General features: G+C 34.8%; 2 protein-coding genes and 1 pseudogene across 2 annotated transcripts; all 3 read right to left on the bottom strand.

The window, feature by feature from the left end:
• Nucleotides 1–801: 801 nt before the first annotated feature.
• Nucleotides 802–11,315, bottom strand: LOC132543034 (probable proline iminopeptidase). Its single transcript, XM_060206491.1, has 7 exons — nt 10,932–11,315; nt 10,676–10,799; nt 5,037–5,212; nt 4,203–4,287; nt 2,132–2,319; nt 1,542–1,686; nt 802–1,216 (listed from the first exon to the last, which is right to left on the bottom strand). Exons 1-7 carry the CDS (start codon nt 11,273–11,275, stop codon nt 1,106–1,108), a joined length of 1,173 nt encoding a protein of 390 aa, XP_060062474.1. The 5' UTR covers nt 11,276–11,315; the 3' UTR covers nt 802–1,105.
• On the bottom strand, nt 8,225–9,654 carry LOC132543041 (P2X purinoceptor 7-like; annotated as a pseudogene).
• A 3,589-nt stretch (nt 11,316–14,904) lies between the features above and the next one.
• LOC132543040 (probable proline iminopeptidase) lies at nt 14,905–22,092 on the bottom strand (the record flags this gene model as incomplete). The annotated part of the gene is made up of 6 exons (XM_060206497.1): nt 14,905–15,319; nt 15,645–15,789; nt 16,235–16,422; nt 18,306–18,390; nt 19,131–19,306; nt 21,970–22,092. Coding segments are annotated over 6 exons (828 nt in total), but the record flags the coding sequence as incomplete, so codon positions are not given.
• Between the last annotated feature and the right edge of the window lie 198 nt (nt 22,093–22,290).

Here is a 22,290-nt window from a genome sequence, read left to right as displayed (position 1 = left end):
CTGTTACATATTTTGTCTAATCACATTTTTTTCTATAATTATGATATTTTATCACAGGCTTTTGTTGGTAATATCAACAAATTATCACCATCTCTATATTTGTTTCACCATCACAGATCAACGTTAGTACCTGTAGATTCATTTCTAAGTGAAATACTTGATATGTTTCGTCACATATCTTCTAAATGAAATTATTAAAGCAGATATTCAGCACCTACAGAAGAATTTTACATCGACAAACTAGAAAAACCTTCTGCTAATCTCAGCAAAGACATTACGAGATAGCTCATCGCCGATACCTCCGCTTCTGGTAACGACATAAAGTTCTCTCATCAATTTTCGTGCCACACTAGTGTAACTGGAGAAACACTGAAAGGAGCCGCATAATTTCATCTAGAAAATCTTAATAAGTATCATGTTGATAGAGAGAATTATTACGCCCATATCTTTATGTAGCCATCTATTTTCTCTGTCCAATATTACAAGTACAAAAATGTCTGACATATATTAATCTTATCTTTCAAATTTAATTAAACAAAAACGTAAAAGAATTTTTTTTCAGCAATCCTTCTTCTTCAATTAAAAATGATGGGGCGAGTTTAAACGCCATTTTATAACCATTGGTATGAAGTAAAGCAATGTCAGACGAAATCCCACAACCTATGTGCACGTATTCCGGGTACAATATCTAAAGATCTTTTGTCTTCGGTCGATATATTTTCTTGGGTAGATAAATCTTATTATCGACCTCACAAACAAAAGGTTAAGGTTGTAGGATACCAAAAAAAGTAATAAATCAGATTAAAATTGTTCTGAAGTTTTAATAGTTTCATGTAGACCCGATACCGATGTGTGAAGTTTTGAGAAAGAGATTTTGTTGTTCATTGAAGTTAAATGAAGGATTATACTCGTTCAGATGACAGAAACACAATGGCGAGTGACGCTGATATTTCGACATCACAAAATGACCAAATTATTTGTTTAAATAAACATATACATGAAAATAAACAAATGTGCAATTGAAAGTAACTATATATAAATATATATACATATATATATATATATCATATGTTATGGACATGTAGGCTGCTTCATGGTAGCTAGGTCACATGTTTTTGTATTTGTCCGTGGCCTCTACAAGCTGATGAAGTACACCAGCTTCCTTTGTGGAATGTCCCGCATCAGGTATTACATGGAAGTCAGCTTCTGGCCATTTCTGTTCATCAGAAAATATATTTTGAAATAAACAAAAAATACAAAATAATTTCTAAAATATAAAACCCAAACTACAGTGATGATTCAATATGTGTAATAATTAAACAGACAAATAACATTAACTTACATTACATAATCTAATATTTTATTCCTATTACGTACTATAAGAAATTATTTTTTGGTTATTTTTCTGTATGTCAGTAAAGATCTACAGCTAGGAAGCTCAAACAGTATCATCTTAATGGATCATGAATCGAACTGTGATCCTTAGTTGTTGAATCTAAATATGCATTGTATCTAAAATGAAAACGTTAGGAAATTCCTACCTTATGAAGTAACCAGGCAGTTTCCATCGGACAAACAACATCATAACGCCCTTGAATTATGGTCGCTGGAATGTGACGAATTTTCTCCACATCGTCTAAAATTTGAGTATCGGTCTTGAACCATCCTCCATGTACAAAGTAATGACTATAAAAAACGGTAAAAACAAATATAATAAGGTTGTCTTTAATAAAATCCTTCATCTAATTAACGGCCTAAAACTTCACATATATACATAACATCTAATTTAATTTATGACCTGTACATTGTTTAGATTTTCGTTTTAGGTCAATCTCACACACGTTTTACTTGATGCAAAAATACGGCATCCGTAACATAATATATCTAGTAAACACCAACAGAATCCATATTTTGTAAAACATCTAAGAATGTCAACATATATTATGATCAACAAATATTACCAAACGATTCTTATTGAGACATTTTATAGTATATATCTAAATCAATATAGATATAATGAAACATCATGCTTTATTAGCATCAGGAGCCAACTGTCATAAAATAAGAAAACGATCACCACTTTAAAGAAGCTGAAATGAAAATTTAGAGATTGATGGTCAAGCCCTGTTACCTTTCAATCCTGGCGAACTGTTGTGACCATATGTCTCCCTCAGCTCTCTTTAATAGGTCATCATCCACTAACAAGCGGGATGTGGCCATTTCCCATTTACTCCAAGCCTTGGCTGCTTTGATGCGCTTTTCTTCATCATCACTGGTCAGATGTCTATAGTAAGCACCCATTAGATCTCCTCTTTCGCCCTGGTCAGATAGAAAACATGAATCCCGTGAAAAGCTGGTTTATGAGGATATTTTTCTTTATCTGAGGAGCTGGTACAATAGGACTTTTTTCTGTTTCTGATAGGACCTTTCTCTTTCTCTAAACAGCTGGTACATAAGAATTTATTTTATCTCTCAAGAGCTGGTTCATGAGGACTTTATCTCTCAAGAGGTGGCACATAAGGATTTTTTTTCGATCACTAAAGAGCTGGTGTATGATGACTTTTTCTATATCTCAAGAGCTGGTTCATAGGTATTTTTTTCGGTTTTATAAAGCAGTCACTGGGACTTTTTCTATGAGATGGTTCATGACAATGTAATCTATTCTAATAAATTGGTTTATGACAATGAAATCTGATCATATGAGCTGGTTCATGACAACATATTATTTCCCTAATGAGCTGGGTCATGACAACATAATATATTCTATTGAGCTGGTTCATTACAATGTAATATATTCTAATAAAGTGATTCATGACAACATAACCTATTCTAATGAAATGGTTCATGACAACATGATCTATCCTAAAGAGAAGGTTCATGACAATAAAATCTATTCAAATGGGCTGGTTCATGACAACATAATCTTTCCCTAATGAGCTGTTTCATGACAACGTTATATATCCTAAAGAGCTGGTTCATGACAATGTAATCTTTTCTACTGAGCAGGTTCATGGCAACATAATCTATTCTAATTAACTGGTTCATGACAAGGTTATCTAGTCTACTGAGTTGGTTCATGACAACATGATATATCCTAAAGAGCTGGTTCATGACATTATAATATATTCTGCTGAGCTGGTTCATGACAATGAAATCTATTCTTATGTGCTGGTTTGAGATAACATGATCTATTCTACTGAGTTGGTTCATGACAACATAATATATTCTATAGAGCAGGTTCGTGGCAACATAATATATCTTAATGAGCTGGTTCATGACGAAATAATCTATTCTACTCAGCTGGTTCATGACAACATAATCTATTCTAATGAACTGGTTCATGACAACGTAATCTATTCTACTGAGCTGGTTCATATGGACTATATTGCCAATAGCTGTTTTCATCTGTCCCTAAAGACCTGATTCATGAAAAGTTTATCTATCTGTAAGGGGCTGGTTCAAGAGTACTTCATCTATCCCAGAAGTCCTTCTCTATTAGGATTGAAAAGGCTGAAAAGAACTTTATCACCTGAACACCTTATTTATGGACCTAAGTGGATTTTTTTCTAACCCAGCTTGATTTGCTTATCAACAAACATGTCCTTGACCTTGTAATTGTGCAGACCCATTGTATCAAAGCCGGATATAGCCAGAGTAACCTAATTCTGGTACATGACAAACCATCTCACCATGGTGAACCAACACCCCTTGTATGAAGTTTCAGTGACAAAAAGTATAGAAGACAGACTGCCAAAACAAGATAGCGGACTGAAAGATGTACACAACATAAATGATATTACCCCCACACCCAGGTTCCCAGTTGGGGGGACTAAAAATGAGTAAAAGAATGTGACTTTGACCTTGATATTGAAACCTTCACCTCAGACCACACACATCTTTGTTTGAATTCAATCATCATCAATTGATGTCATAGAAAAGTGTTAAACCATTCAAAACATTATTAGTAAATACATGTACATAAACAATGATACCGTTAATTTGACTATATCCTTTGAACCTTTAACCTTGACATTAGGTCAGTAATCTTCACCAGTGATTGATAAACAGTGTGCTTTTATAACACACACCACTTAAAAGAGCCTGTCTGATTAGTCATATCTGAAACATTCAGGACACACATATAATGATACTTATTACAGCTCGATAGACAGAAATTATCTACAGTTTAAGCAAATGTTTACCTCTGGTATAGGAGCCAGGTAACTTTCCCAATGATCAGGAAATAAATGGTTTGCCCCATCCTGGTAAAACCATAACAATTCCCGCCTGAAACACGAAACATGTTACGTTTGTGATAAAAAATTAAAAAAAACAAATGCATCATATCATACCACATCAATGTGAAATAACGTTAAGTTATCATAAATAGATTGCAAGGAATTGATAGAATTGTTTTTTTCATATTCCTGATATGTGAAATATTGTACAATGTGTGAAATATAACTATAAATACATATTTTATAAACTGAAGACAGACATAAAGCTCAACCTTTTCATCCCCAATGATCATTACATAGTATAAGATTTAACTGATGTCCCATATATTTTAGTAGCAGAAGCCAGCATTGCACTATCTTAGATCTATCAGTTTTTGGGTTTTTTTTTCTTTTTTCATCTATTTAACTCCAACATATGGAGTAAGTCAAGCATGAAATGTTGATGAGATCCAGTCCCTGTAGAGATACATCAACCATGTAAGTTTGGTTGACATGCTGCAGAGAGGTTTCACAGAAGTACTCTTCAACTTGTTGAAACAAACTGAAAACTACTTTAATATTTAAGGAATATCCATACCGGTAAATAATCTATATTGTTACACTCAGTACCATATCTATATATTGTACATGTTTTACAATTTCTCTGTAATTTAAACCTCAATTATCAAACCATGAAATGCATCTTCTCATTATCATATAAAACTTTTGTTGATGTTATTTCTATTGAAACTTCTACTTTCTGCAGCGAATATAAATATGATCTAAAATCCATATCTCAAGCAATAAATGAATAGTTACCTGCGTAGATTGAAAATTCCTCGGAGGACAAGTGCCTTCACACGATCTGGGTGTGTTTCAGCATATGTTAAAGACAGCGTGGATCCCCAGCTACCTCCAAACACTACCCATTTATTAATTCCCAGGTGTTTTCTCAAATGCTCTATATCCTCGACAAGGTCCCAGGTTGTGTTTTCCTGTCAACATACAGAAGATGTTAATCTATATTTCCAGTTTACACATACATGTATATGGAGAATTTTTCAGATCACTTGGTGACAAATGTGAAATATGATTACGAACTTAACGTGAGAATAGACCAACATTGGAGTACCCTTTATGATTTTACCCACTACACATTATCTTGCTTTTCTTTTGCAATCCTGAAACATTTCAAAATGGGAATAAGATGTTTCTTAGTTTCAAAGTATTCCACATTAACATACAAATGTATAAATCACCAGAACACATTTAGTAGTCAAGGATAATTGTTAGATCTAATTGAAGTTCAATTTTCTTTTTAATATGATATACCAGTTTATTTTTGCCCTGGAACCAACTATCAAGAATTTGCCTCATATTCTTTACACCCTATGAGGATTATTCAAAATGGTTTTATACAAGTAACACTTCTTTTTTAAATTCACCCTTCTTGTTCGTGGATGAAAAGGGCAAAAATATTTAACAAGGCAAAAATATTTAACAGGGCAAAAATTACTCAGTGATCTGCAATGAACATGGTTACCAGGGAGGTCAACACCACAGCAAGGTCACAATTTAAGGTCAACACCACAGCAAGGTCACAATTTAAGGTCAACACCAAAGCAAGGTCACAATTTGAGGTCAAAACCACAGCAAGGTCACAATTTGAGGTCAACATCACAGCAAGATCACATGTTTAGGTCAACAGCTTTATGGTCAGCACCATTCAAGTTATAGCAATATAGCTAGATGTAATGAGGTCAGATCACATGTCATACGATTAACTCACAATTAGAGGTAAACACCACAGCTAGGTCATAGAGAGGTGTCAAGACAGCTACATGTAGGTCATAGATATGGGTCAACACCACAGCTAGGACATCATCACATACAGTGATTAAGAGTTGGTGGGCCACATTTATGAAGCTATGATGACAGTTTGAAGCTGAATAGAAAACTAGGTTTTCAGATGATTTGACCTGATGTACTAAAAACTAATCTATGAAGACTTCTTAATGTACATATATGTTAAAGTAAAACCAAATAAAAGGCATGATTGATTTTCAATTGTATGTTTGTTTTAACAAGCACGCCTAAGTCCAATTAAAACCTGAAATTTCATATCTATCGAGTAATTTATCTTAAGTTAGTGAATGATTTTAATTAAAACATTTATTGAAATAATTAATTTCAATACCCTTTTGTTATTTTAAGACCGTTAAGTGCACCGTGATTATTTTGCTGTATTAAAGGTGACACCAAAATAACTGCCGATGCTGCCAGAGTGTTATAAAAGTATCATAAAAAACCAAAACGTGCTATTTTACACAAATTTGGCGAGTTTGGTAAGTAAATTGAGTTTTTAAAAAATGCTGTTCTTCGGTCGATCTTGCGAAACACAAAGGCCTTGACTGAGTTATCGCCCTTATCCGTGACGTCATATGTGACAAACGCTCTCGTTGCAAAAAAAAATCCGCGCTATCTGCCATGCTTATTGGTGTGCTGCTAGCAGTGGAGGGAATGCAGAACTTGTACGACAAAAATGGACAAGTATCCTGAACCATGTCACTAATATTCACGAGGGGCATGGAGATCTTTTCCATCCATGTGAGCATGGGGACATCTCACACCAGGTAATTATATGATACTAATTGAGATTATAGATAATAAGATTTTTATGGTAGGAGTCCAGTGTTAATAAGATATTTACCATTATCATATGAAGAATTTGTAATACTTTTCAAATAACATGCTTTTTTTCTAATTATACATATTACTCACTAAGTATTTTTACTTCTGTCCTTTTGTTTCAGGAAGCAAAATATTCCGGGAAATGGAAAAGATTTTATGTGGGAAACTCCTGTTGAAAGATGTTGGAAAGTTGTCCCCAGCACATCAGACATCATGCTTGGAATCCTTCCACAATGTGGTGAACTTTTTTGCACCAAAGGCCAGCCATTTCTTTTACAATCAGATGAAAGCAAGGTGAGATATACTCATAAAAATCTGATGCAGTGCTGATAAAAATGAAACATCAGAAATACATCACTATGGTCCTGATATGATACCGTATTTATCCTGCAATAAGCCTAGGGGCCAGTGTCTAATATTAGATCAACAGATGGGGGCGGGGAGGGGGGCTTATTGCAGGGATATAGTTTGTATAGGACAGTGAATTTGAAATCTAAGAAAAAGACATGGATGGGCTTATTACTAGGCGTGGGCTTATTGCCTGATAAATACAGTACCATAATGAATACATTCACAAGATATGGTACCTTATTGAATACTGTTCATTTACAATTCTGCACAGACTGGACTATCTATTTGTTTAACACAGACTGTACTACCATTTTTCAGACTTTGACTGGCAGCTCTTCATTTCAACTCAAATACTTGTAGACCACAAGCAACTCTGGAGGATGGGACTGCCAGATACAGAATTGCTTTCCCAAAAGGAAGAAAAGGGGATGCTGTCCCAAAGGAGATTAAAGTCAAACAGAACTTCAGTATGTTTATTTTATTTACCTGCATTGATATTTTAACAAAAAAATTAATGAGAGATTTTAAATATAAAAGTATATTAATATCATCCATTTTATTGACGTAAATCATTTTCACTGTTTTATTTTAGATAAATCTAAACAATGTTTAGAGAAACTTACTGGTATTCTATAACATACCAACATAACTACCTGGTATAACAAATTAGATGGCAATAACAAGACACTTCAATATGACTGTGACCATTCAAGTTATAGTTTTTATTGTTCTTGTTCTGCCTTAAACTGTTAATGTCAACTTGTCAACAGATTACATCAAAGAGTTGATGGAGGAGGTTGTAGTCAGAAGGCTACAATTCACAACCATCCAACAGGCTGAAACAGCTCTTTTTGAGGAAATGGATGCTCCCCCTCCTTCCATTGCAAGTCAACTCCGCAGTGCCATGGGGAATTTTGACAGAGATGTTATCATCCATAACCATTGTCAGAGATTTACGAGCTATGTCAGAAACGAGGGTACTTGAAACCAGTATATTGTTGTGATGGAAATTGTTTCCGTATCATAGTCACAGCACATGATGGTATGACCTGTCGATTTTTTTCCCCTAGAACTTTCCTTGTCCATCTGATGAAGCGACGATATGCTACAAGCCGATACTTCCTGAAGTGACAAAAATTTCTTAAGTTTGAAGACACTGGTACATGTAGGCATATATACAAGTATTTGCAGTGTAATTTAAGTGCTACAAAATGGACTTTGGTCAAAATTTATTGCTAATCCATTAATGAAATATAGGAATTAATTATTTAGTTAGGTATGCAATGTAGGGGTTTAATTAGTAATAGAGGGTACCAATGTTGTATATAACCTGTAAGACAAAGATGTTCATTTAAATTGTCATTTACATTATATACCTGTGAATGTCTTCTTGTCTTCCTGGGCCGTGTGTTTCAGCATATTCATAATAGGGTGTTTCCAGGACATGCATGTTTAGACAATTCGCAATAAACCCTTCATGTTGGATGAAACAGCCGATGTCGGTCAACTTTTCTTCTAATATGCTCATGTCCTGACAGCATTTTCTTTCGTCCTCAGTGGACATATGGGAACACATGTTACAGGAACACCTGAAACGAAATGTATAGATTTATAGTGTAATATATTGTAAGATATCTTGAAAATGTTATTAAAGAACAAATTGTACATAAAGTAAAAAGTTATTATGCAGCCATCCATTGACTTTTTATTTATCATAATGCATTTGAGGTACTATAATGTTCTGATTAATAAATATAATCGTAAAATAATGAGCATGTGTCATGTTTCTGCTGGAAAGTACATCGTTCACGTACTAAAATACTTGCAGGAAAGAGGTAAAATGTACAAACAGAAGAGTCAAAGTGAATGAAAATGTACACAACAGGAGAACGTAAACTGTTTGAAAAATTATATCAATACAAACTAATGAAGAAAAACAAATGATTTCATAAACATATTGATTTCATGACAATGTTAATGATCAGTAGACCTGTTGGTATATGAACAATAAACGGAAGAATGCCTTGCTTACCGGCGGATAAAGCGGTAAACAAATACGTATTTTTTTCCGCTTTTGTTTTGACGATAGAAAATTTTTTAAAAAATTGAATAGTTTATAGATGACATACAATTATCGAAATCTGAACAACAATAAAGTCGTGTAGTTGCAATGAAAACTAACCATTCTCCGACAGGTTGATCGGAAACCATGCTATCTTCGTCATCCTCGTCACCTCTTATATGCAGTTCCTCGGAACAATCTGACGAATCTGAGTCGATGTGATCGTCATTGTTCGATGTCTCAGTTTCATACATATGGATGGATACATAGCGTGAATGAAACCTCTGGGATATCGTCACTGTCGCTACAATCGGAGTTATATACGTGCGCCATAATCAAGTTTCGTTGGATCGGCGATTGTCACTTATGACGTCACAGCGGTTTCGAATTCACGGACGATAACTCAGGCAAGATTCTTTGATACGATTTCAACCGAACATTTATTATGTCAACATTTCGAGATAAACGATACACATATAACCTTTGAAAGTTATAAATATATTAAATTTAATAACCAGGGAACGTCATAAATAAGGAAATTTACAAAAACAAAAGTGCATTTCGTTCACCTTTAAGCTTTTGTCACTGTCAACCACGAGTTCCTACTGCTTTCTTCAAGATGTTCCATTTATACTTTGTAATACAATGCACAGATCATACATCAAATACAAACTACATATACATTGTGTAGTACAGAGGTCTAGAGAGTGTAAAGTGTACATATACATTGTGTAGTACAGAGGTCTAGAGAGTGTACAGTGTACATATACATTGTGTAGTACAGAGGTCTAGTACAGAGACCTAGAGAGTGTACATTGTAGCTGTACAGTGTACATATACAATGTGTAGTACAGAGGCTTAGAGAGTGTACATTTTAGCTACACAGTGTACATATACATTGTGTAGTACAGTGGACTAGAGAGTGTACATTGTAGTTGTACAGTGTACATATACATTGTGTATTACAGAGGCCTAGAGTGTGTACATTGTAACTGTACAGTGTACATATACATTGTGTAGTACAGAGGACTAGAGAGTGTACAATGTTGCTGTACAGTGTACATATACATTGTGTAGTACAGAGTTCTATAGAGTATACAGTGTACATATACATTGTGTATTAGGGAGGCCTAGAGTGTGTACATTGTAGCTGTACAGTGTACATATACAATGTGTAGTACAGAGGCCTAGAGAGTGTACAGTGTAACTCCACAGTGTATATGTATGTTGTGGCCTTACAAATGCACGGGTACAATTATATACATCTAAAAAATACCACTAAAAGTGTAGTGGTTATCAAGTTAGTTCCATACTGCAGTTGGATTAATTCACACATATATAATTGTTAACATACTCTTAATTCTGCCGAAGGTGTAGACTTTCCAGCTCCTCTCTGGTCAAAAAGAATAATTCTGTATGCTTTCGGGTCAAAATATCGTCTGTCTCGGGAAGAGGTGCCACCACCGGGGCCTCCATGACTATGAATATATATATAATCTGTATTTGCTTATTTCCAATATATCGTTCCAACATGGAAATACAAAAGGTCAAAGTACAAAGTGAAAGTAGATGTAACATCCGAGATACGTCCATTGACACACAATACTTACATGAATATAACAGGATTTCCATCGTTGTTTCCACTTTGTTCATAATAAATGTCGTGTATTTCCGATACTTTGAGTTTTCCAGAATCGAATGGTTCTATTTCTGGAAATAACCCTCTCTGTGTCGACATCGTATTATCGGTGTTGCTGCGAAATTGCCTTGTTTGATCACCAGCTGTGACACTCGGTCTCGTGAGACACTCGGTCAAAGGTTTCTGGCCGAAGCGGAGTATCGTCGAAGTCCGGCACACTTCAGATGTGGCAATATTTCGAGAAAGTCGATATCTAGATAACTTTCTAAGCAATCGGGAAGCAAGCATTAGCCCTCGTCTATGAAAAATATACATGTGGATATAATCATGTCAAGAGGTCAACCTAACGGCAACCCAGGAACGATTGGCACAGACAAGAGACAACACTCATTCGTATGGCGGTTGCAATACAAAGGGAGACAACTGATTATTACATAACCGGACTGTTCTGCTATGAAACACATCCATGTAGTATGTTTCGTATGGTATACGTGTCATAAAAGTATTTATCACTGTAGGCATAGTGTGACAAACTGAATTTTGAAGGGTGGGTTAAAGTATTTATATATCTATAAATAAATGAATAGAAGTGAATGACTTGGATCTCATATAGTTTGATATTTAAACAGTACTAAATGAAAAAAAGTATTCAAATCCAAACAACTACACTCTCTTTAACTTTGATTAGTCTACTTGTTCAAAACTCCACTCTGACTGCTGTATACAAATAAATATAGGATAATAACGAACAAGTGCAGTGTGAGCTCGGATTGGGAATTTTTATTCTAGTGTATGATTTGACATTTAATTGTTTGTGGAGTACATCGCCCATGAGCGGCCAGGTCAGAGGTCAATAACCGGTACCTCACCGAACAATGTACGGGAAGCCCGCTGCATGCAATCCAGGACAACTGGTATAAAGTGTCTTGTCCAAGGACAACATTAAAGACCGCACACAGACACGAGTAATGGGTGTCGGACTATGTAATTCACGTGAAGTCGCGTGTAAGTGAACACTTTACCGACTGACCTATCACGGCTCCTGTCATTGATTGTTATTTCAACACTGTTACATAAAACTATATATCAAAAAAGGCTTTTATTTGGTCGGAATCGTGGTCATCTTTAAATAGAATCGAGTCCGTGCCATATTGAATAAGTAAATTATCACACGGATGTCGATGTGATTTGGAATTTATTCAACGAGTTCAATAATTCTATATATCACGAACTTTTGGTGAGTGATATAACAAAGAAATTCACGAGGTTGATAAATTTCATATTACATGGACACGATTATAAGATTATCATATGACAAATATTTCTGGAATATAGGCGAAAATGTTTTTAGTTAATCTGCCTTTAAGACAAGTGTTTTTCACAACCGAGACATTCATTTTACGTTCTACAGACGTGACGTATCTATGACGTCACATTAGTGATTACACACTTGTCTTTCCCAAGAGTTCCTGTCTTCAATATTTCAAATTTATTTCATAACTTCATAATTGGTATCTAATCATTTTTTGATAAGATTTTATGTAAATAATTTGTTCATTGAGTTCTATTGAGATAAAGGTTCTATGCTAAAAGGAATGAGGGGAAGTAGGAGTTTCATATCTTGAATCTTTCGTGTACTAATTGTCAAGTGGGACGAACTTCAGCTTGTGATTCGGAAAAAGCAATACAAATGAACTGATTACAATTACAAATATTTATTTATATAACTATAAAACTCTAAATACACGGACATACTCACTTGCTCACTGAAACTCACTCCTCATATATACGTTATAAGGTATAGTCTGTAGTTCACATCTGCAGCGAAAAAAAAAAACTACAGTTCCATGGCGGCCACCAACAACGTGGCACAGCTCAATCCAGAGCCACACAATAGATACACCGGATATCCATTCACTCTAAGCAAAGCATGCCTGAACTTCCCTTTGCTATCCAGTAAAGAATAAGGTACCGTAGTGTCCAATACACTACTAACTAACTAGGGCAGAGGTACCAACAGGTGTCCTTCCTAAGAACGTTCCGCAGATTCACAGCAGCTTCATGACTCCCATGACACAAGCCTGTGTGATGAAGAAAATGTGCATCACGCCTGATCCTGACTGGTTGCTGAGTCGGCTACTGCCGTCATATGAAGCTACAATAATTAATTAAATATAACAGTTACACTCACCACGCTCAGTTACTTTCTCATCTAACAAAAATAGCCTTAGTTCAGGAAATATCCTTAATAACACCAATTATTTTATCATCATGATTAGAAAACATTATAACTAAAACAATATGTCATTAAGTATCTTATAATAGTGTGCCGGTCCAAAATATACACAAATATTACGAAATCTAAAAGTTTTTACAATATGACACATCTAGGTTTCCATACTTTTTCCGCCCGACCGCGTACGCAGTACACTTACCTATGTCTAAATGGATCGGGGCTTCCATAAATTTACATATCGAACAAATGCAATGTATAAACAATTAAAGCAGAGCACATATAATTTAGTTAGGTTTAAATTAGCTAAATATACTAGTAATGCATATATTTTTGGTATATATACTTCAAAACATTAGAAAATGTAACATATTACCCCTGCATAAACATCAAACACAATCGTCACGCATGATTGGACCGCACCGATATCTAAATGGCTTGACCGGATAAATACATTGGTATATATAAATAATACCAAAACTAAATAATGAATAGAAATATAGAAACGGCAAACTTACCACAGTCTGTATTCTGTGCTTGGTTCACATATAAAAGACCTCAAAATATCGACTCAGGTAACGGACAATACCATGTCCACCCGTATTGTCCAAGGTCTAACTCGTTCCTTCCTGTCGATACAGTTCCGCATGACGTACTTCCGTCTTATACATTAAAGATACTCACCTTAATTACAATAATCAAAATAAATATCAAATAACTACTTGCGAACGTGACACTAATAGATAATTTAATTGTTAACCACACCTTGAAAATGAAGGAAGTTCGTATTTATACTATATTTCTGTGTGAATTCAAGGTAAGAGTAGAAAGTAACAGGATTTGTATTTTGAACATATCGTTTACCACACCAACTTCCTTAGCATACCTGAGGGAAAAAATAAAGAGTTTCCTGTTACATATTTTGTCTAATCACATTTTTTTCTATAATTATGATATTTTATCACAGGCTTTTGTTGGTAATATCAACAAATTATCACCATCTCTATATTTGTTTCACCATCACAGATCAACGTTAGTACCTGTAGATTCATTTCTAAGTGAAATACTTGATATGTTTCGTCACATATCTTCTAAATGAAATTATTAAAGCAGATATTCAGCACCTACAGAAGAATTTTACATCGACAAACTAGAAAAACCTTCTGCTAATCTCAGCAAAGACATTACGAGATAGCTCATCGCCGATACCTCCGCTTCTGGTAACGACATAAAGTTCTCTCATCAATTTTCGTGCCACACTAGTGTAACTGGAGAAACACTGAAAGGAGCCGCATAATTTCATCTAGAAAATCTTAATAAGTATCATGTTGATAGAGAGAATTATTACGCCCATATCTTTATGTAGCCATCTATTTTCTCCGTCCAATATTACAAGTACAAAAATGTCTGACATATATTAATCTTATCTTTCAAATTTAATTAAACAAAAACGTAAAAGAATTTTTTTTCAGCAATCCTTCTTCTTCAATTAAAAATGATGGGGCGAGTTTAAACGCCATTTTATAACCATTGGTATGAAGTAAAGCAATGTCAGACGAAATCCCACAACCTATGTGCACGTATTCCGGGTACAATATCTAAAGATCTTTTGTCTTCGGTCGATATATTTTCTTGGGTAGATAAATCTTATTATCGACCTCACAAACAAAAGGTTAAGGTTGTAGGATACCAAAAAAAGTAATAAATCAGATTAAAATTGTTCTGAAGTTTTAATAGTTTCATGTAGACCCGATACCGATGTGTGAAGTTTTGAGAAAGAGATTTTGTTGTTCATTGAAGTTAAATGAAGGATTATACTCGTTCAGATGACAGAAACACAATGGCGAGTGACGCTGATATTTCGACATCACAAAATGACCAAATTATTTGTTTAAATAAACATATACATGAAAATAAACAAATGTGCAATTGAAAGTAACTATATATAAATATATATACATATATATATATATATCATATGTTATGGACATGTAGGCTGCTTCATGGTAGCTAGGTCACATGTTTTTGTATTTGTCCGTGGCCTCTACAAGCTGATGAAGTACACCAGCTTCCTTTGTGGAATGTCCCGCATCAGGTATTACATGGAAGTCAGCTTCTGGCCATTTCTGTTCATCAGAAAATATATTTTGAAATAAACAAAAAATACAAAATAATTTCTAAAATATAAAACCCAAACTACAGTGATGATTCAATATGTGTAATAATTAAACAGACAAATAACATTAACTTACATTACATAATCTAATATTTTATTCCTATTACGTACTATAAGAAATTATTTTTTGGTTATTTTTCTGTATGTCAGTAAAGATCTACAGCTAGGAAGCTCAAACAGTATCATCTTAATGGATCATGAATCGAACTGTGATCCTTAGTTGTTGAATCTAAATATGCATTGTATCTAAAATGAAAACGTTAGGAAATTCCTACCTTATGAAGTAACCAGGCAGTTTCCATCGGACAAACAACATCATAACGCCCTTGAATTATGGTCGCTGGAATGTGACGAATTTTCTCCACATCGTCTAAAATTTGAGTATCGGTCTTGAACCATCCTCCATGTACAAAGTAATGACTATAAAAAACGGTAAAAACAAATATAATAAGGTTGTCTTTAATAAAATCCTTCATCTAATTAACGGCCTAAAACTTCACATATATACATAACATCTAATTTAATTTATGACCTGTACATTGTTTAGATTTTCGTTTTAGGTCAATCTCACACACGTTTTACTTGATGCAAAAATACGGCATCCGTAACATAATATATCTAGTAAACACCAACAGAATCCATATTTTGTAAAACATCTAAGAATGTCAACATATATTATGATCAACAAATATTACCAAACGATTCTTATTGAGACATTTTATAGTATATATCTAAATCAATATAGATATAATGAAACATCATGCTTTATTAGCATCAGGAGCCAACTGTCATAAAATAAGAAAACGATCACCACTTTAAAGAAGCTGAAATGAAAACTTAGAGATTGATGGTCAAGCCCTGTTACCTTTCAATCCTGGCGAACTGTTGTGACCATATGTCTCCCTCAGCTCTCTTTAATAGGTCATCATCCACTAACAAGCGGGATGTGGCCATTTCCCATTTACTCCAAGCCTTGGCTGCTTTGATGCGCTTTTCTTCATCATCACTGGTCAGATGTCTATAGTAAGCACCCATTAGATCTCCTCTTTCGCCCTGGTCAGATAGAAAACATGAATCCCGTGAAAAGCTGGTTTATGAGGATATTTTTCTTTATCTGAGGAGCTGGTACAATAGGACTTTTTTCTGTTTCTGATAGGACCTTTCTCTTTCTCTAAACAGCTGGTACATAAGAATTTATTTTATCTCTCAAGAGCTGGTTCATGAGGACTTTATCTCTCAAGAGGTGGCACATAAGGATTTTTTTTCGATCACTAAAGAGCTGGTGTATGATGACTTTTTCTATATCTCAAGAGCTGGTTCATAGGTATTTTTTTCGGTTTTATAAAGCAGTCACTGGGACTTTTTCTATGAGATGGTTCATGACAATGTAATCTATTCTAATAAATTGGTTTATGACAATGAAATCTGATCATATGAGCTGGTTCATGACAACATATTATTTCCCTAATGAGCTGGGTCATGACAACATAATATATTCTATTGAGCTGGTTCATTACAATGTAATATATTCTAATAAAGTGATTCATGACAACATAACCTATTCTAATGAAATGGTTCATGACAACATGATCTATCCTAAAGAGAAGGTTCATGACAATAAAATCTATTCAAATGGGCTGGTTCATGACAACATAATCTTTCCCTAATGAGCTGTTTCATGACAACGTTATATATCCTAAAGAGCTGGTTCATGACAATGTAATCTTTTCTACTGAGCAGGTTCATGGCAACATAATCTATTCTAATTAACTGGTTCATGACAAGGTTATCTAGTCTACTGAGTTGGTTCATGACAACATGATATATCCTAAAGAGCTGGTTCATGACATTATAATATATTCTGCTGAGCTGGTTCATGACAATGAAATCTATTCTTATGTGCTGGTTTGAGATAACATGATCTATTCTACTGAGTTGGTTCATGACAACATAATATATTCTATAGAGCAGGTTCGTGGCAACATAATATATCTTAATGAGCTGGTTCATGACGAAATAATCTATTCTACTCAGCTGGTTCATGACAACATAATCTATTCTAATGAACTGGTTCATGACAACGTAATCTATTCTACTGAGCTGGTTCATATGGACTATATTGCCAATAGCTGTTTTCATTTGTCCCTAAAGACCTGATTCATGAAAAGTTTATCTATCTGTAAGGGGCTGGTTCAAGAGTACTTCATCTATCCCAGAAGTCCTTCTCTATTAGGATTGAAAAGGCTGAAAAGAACTTTATCACCTGAACACCTTATTTATGGACCTAAGTGGATTTTTTTCTAACCCAGCTTGATTTGCTTATCAACAAACATGTCCTTGACCTTGTAATTGTGCAGACCCATTGTATCAAAGCCGGATATAGCCAGAGTAACCTAATTCTGGTACATGACAAACCATCTCACCATGGTGAACCAACACCCCTTGTATGAAGTTTCAGTGACAAAAAGTATAGAAGACAGACTGCCAAAACAAGATAGCGGACTGAAAGATGTACACAACATAAATGATATTACCCCCACACCCAGGTTCCCAGTTGGGGGGACTAAAAATGAGTAAAAGAATGTGACTTTGACCTTGATATTGAAACCTTCACCTCAGACCACACACATCTTTGTTTGAATTCAATCATCATCAATTGATGTCATAGAAAAGTGTTAAACCATTCAAAACATTATTAGTAAATACATGTACATAAACAATGATACCGTTAATTTGACTATATCCTTTGAACCTTTAACCTTGACATTAGGTCAGTAATCTTCACCAGTGATTGATAAACAGTGTGCTTTTATAACACACACCACTTAAAAGAGCCTGTCTGATTAGTCATATCTGAAACATTCAGGACACACATATAATGATACTTATTACAGCTCGATAGACAGAAATTATCTACAGTTTAAGCAAATGTTTACCTCTGGTATAGGAGCCAGGTAACTTTCCCAATGATCAGGAAATAAATGGTTTGCCCCATCCTGGTAAAACCATAACAATTCCCGCCTGAAACACGAAACATGTTACGTTTGTGATAAAAAAAAGAAATGCATCATATCATACCACATCAATGTGAAATAACGTTAAGTTATCATAAATAGATTGCAAGGAATTGATAGAATTGTTTTTTTCATATTCCTGATATGTGAAATATTGTACAATGTGTGAAATATAACTATAAATACATATTTTATAAACTGAAGACAGACATAAAGCTCAACCTTTTCATCCCAAATGATCATTCCTTAGTATAAGATTTAACTGATGTCCCATATATTTTAGTAGCAGAAGCCAGCATTGCACTATCTTAGATCTATCAGTTTTTGGGTTTTTTTTTCTTTTTCATCTATTTAACTCCAACATATGGAGTAAGTCTAGCATGAAATGTTGATGAGATCCAGTCCCTGTAGAGATACATCAACCATGTAAGTTTGGTTGACATGCTGCAGAGAGGTTTCACAGAAGTACTCTTCAACTTGTTGAAACAAACTGAAAACTACTTTAATATTTAAGGAATATCCATACCGGTAAATAATCTATATTGTTACACTCAGTACCATATCTATATATTGTACATGTTTTACAATTTCTCTGTAATTTAAACCTCAATTATCAAACCATGAAATGCATCTTCTCATTATCATATAAAACTTTTGTTGATGTTATTTCTATTGAAACTTCTACTTTCTGCAGCGAATATAAATATGATCTAAAATCCATATCTCAAGCAATAAATGAATAGTTACCTGCGTAGATTGAAAATTCCTCGGAGGACAAGTGCCTTCACACGATCTGGGTGTGTTTCAGCATATGTTAAAGACAGCGTGGATCCCCAGCTACCTCCAAACACTACCCATTTATTAATTCCCAGGTGTTTTCTCAAATGCTCTATATCCTCGACAAGGTCCCAGGTTGTGTTTTCCTGTCAACATACAGAAGATGTTAATCTATATTTCCAGTTTACACATACATGTATATGGGGAATTTTTCAGATCACTTGGTGACAAATGTGAAATATGATTACGAACTTAACGTGAGAATAGACCAACATTGGAGTACCCTTTATGATTTTACCCACTACACATTATCTTGCTTTTCTTTTGCAATCCTGAAACATTTCAAAATGGGAATAAGATGTTTCTTAGTTTCAAAGTATTCCACATTAACATACAAATGTATAAATCACCAGAACACATTTAGTAGTCAAGGATAATTGTTAGATCTAATTGAAGTTCAATTTTCTTTTTAATATGATATACCAGTTTATTTTTGCCCTGGAACCAACTATCAAGAATTTGCCTCATATTCTTTACACCCTATGAGGATTATTCAAAATGGTTTTATACAAGTAACACTTCTTTTTTAAATTCACCCTTCTTGTTCGTGGATGAAAAGGGCAAAAATATTTAACAAGGCAAAAATATTTAACAGGGCAAAAATTACTCAGTGATCTGCAATGAACATGGTTACCAGGGAGGTCAACACCACAGCAAGGTCACAATTTAAGGTCAACACCACAGCAAGGTCACAATTTAAGGTCAACACCAAAGCAAGGTCACAATTTGAGGTCAAAACCACAGCAAGGTCACAATTTGAGGTCAACACCACAGTTAGGTCATAATAAGAGGTCAGCACCACAGCTAAGTCACAATTTGAGGTCAACATCACAGCAAGATCACATGTTGAGGTCAACACCACAGCTATGTCACATATTAAGGTCAACCCTACAGCTTTATGGTGACGATAGAAATCAACATCATTCAAGTTATAGAAAGAGGATAACAATATAGCTAGATGACATAATGAGGTCAGAACACTTCAGACATGTCATACGATGTAGATTCAACACCACAATTAACTCACAATTAGAGGTAAACACCACAGCCAGGTCATAGAGAGGTGTCAACACAGCTACATGTAGGTCATAGATATGGGTCAACACCACAGCTAGGACATCAACACATACAGTGATTAAGAGTTGGTGGGCCACATTTATGAAGCTATGATGACAGTTTGAAGCTAAATAGAAAACTAGGTTTTCAGATGATTTGACCTGATGTACTAAAAACTAATCTATGAAGACTTCTTAATGTACATATATGTTAAAGTAAAACCAAATAAAAGGCATGATTGATTTTCAATTGTATGTTTGTTTTAATAAGCACGCCTAAGTCCAATTAAAACCTGAAATTTCATATCTATCGAGTAATTTATCTTAAGTTCGTGAATGATTTTAATTAAAACATTTATTGAAATAATTAATTTCAATACCCTTTTGTTATTTTTAAGACCGTTAAGTGCGCCCTGAGTATTTTGCTGTATTAAGCTTTTGTCAGTGTCAACCACGAGTTCCTACTGCTTTCTTCAAGATGTTCCATTTATACTTCGTAATACAATGCACAGATCATACATCAAATACAAACTACATCTACATTGTGTAGTACAGATGCCTAGAGAGTGTACATTGTAGCTGTACAGTGTACATATACATTGTGTAGTACAGTGGTCTAGGGAGTGTACATTGTAGCTGTACAGTGTACATATACATTGTGTAGTATAGAGGCCTAGAGAGTGTACATTGTAGCTGTACAGTGTACATATACATTGTGTAGTACAGAGGTCTAGACAGTGTACAGTGTACATATACATTGTGTAGTACAGAGGTCTAGTACAGAGACCTAGAGAGTGTACATTGTAGCTGTACAGTGTACATATACAATGTGTATTAGAGAGGCCTAGAGAGTGTACATTGTAGCTGTACAGTGTACATATACATTGTGTAGTACAGAGGCCTAGAGAGAGTACATTGTAGCTGTACAGTGTACATATACATTGTGTAGTATAGAGGCCTAGAGAGTGTACATTGTAGCTGTACAGTGTACATATACATTGTGTAGTACAGAGGTCTAGAGAGTGTACAGTGTACATATACATTGTGTAGTACAGAGGTCTAGTACAGAGACCTAGAGAGTGTACATTGTAGCTGTACAGTGTACATATACAATGTGTATTAGAGAGGCCTAGAGAGTGTACATTGTAGCTGTACAGTGTACATATACATTGTGTAGTACAGAGGCCTAGAGAGAGTACATTGTAGCTGTACAGTGTACATATACATTGTGTATTACAGAGGCCTAGAGAGTGTACATTGTAGCTGTACAGTGTACATATACATTGTGTAGTACAGAGGCCTAGAGTGTATACGTTGTAGCTGTACAGTGTATATGTACATTGTGTAGTACAGAGGACTAGAGAGTGTACATTGTAGCTGTACAATGTACATATACATTGTGTAGTACAGAGGCCTAGAGTGTGTACATTGTAGCTGTACAGTGTACATATACATTGTGTAGTACAGAGGCCTACAGAGTGTACATTGTAGCTGTACAGTGTACATATACATTATGTGGTAGTGAGGCCTAGAGAGTGTACATTGTAACTCCACAGTGTATATGTATGTTGTGGCCTTACAAATGCACGGGTACAATTATATACATCTAAAAATACCACTAAAAGTGTAGTAGTTATTAAGTTGGTTCCATACTGCAGTTGGATTAATTCACACATATATAATTGTTAACATACTCTTAATTCTGCCGGAGGTGTAGACTTTCCAGCTCCTCTCTGGTCAAAAAGAATAATTCTGTATGCTTTCGGGTCAAAATATCGTCTGTCTGGGAAGAGGTGCCACCACCGGGGCCTCCATGACTATGTATATATAAAACATATATATATAATCTGTATTTGCTTATTTCCAATATATCGTTCCAACATGGAAATACAAAAGGTCAAAGTACAAAGTGAAAGTAGATGTAACATCCGAGATACGTCCATTGACACACAACACTTACATGAATATAACAGGATTTCCATCGTTGTTTCCACTTTGTTCATAATAAATGTCGT

This window comes from Ylistrum balloti, unplaced genomic scaffold, assembly GCF_031769215.1.
Source record: "Ylistrum balloti isolate Yb309-2 unplaced genomic scaffold, AGI_CSIRO_Ybal_v1 Utg369736, whole genome shotgun sequence".
Taxonomy (NCBI): Eukaryota; Metazoa; Mollusca; class Bivalvia; order Pectinida; family Pectinidae; genus Ylistrum; species Ylistrum balloti.
This window is presented reverse-complemented; position numbering and strand designations above follow the sequence as displayed.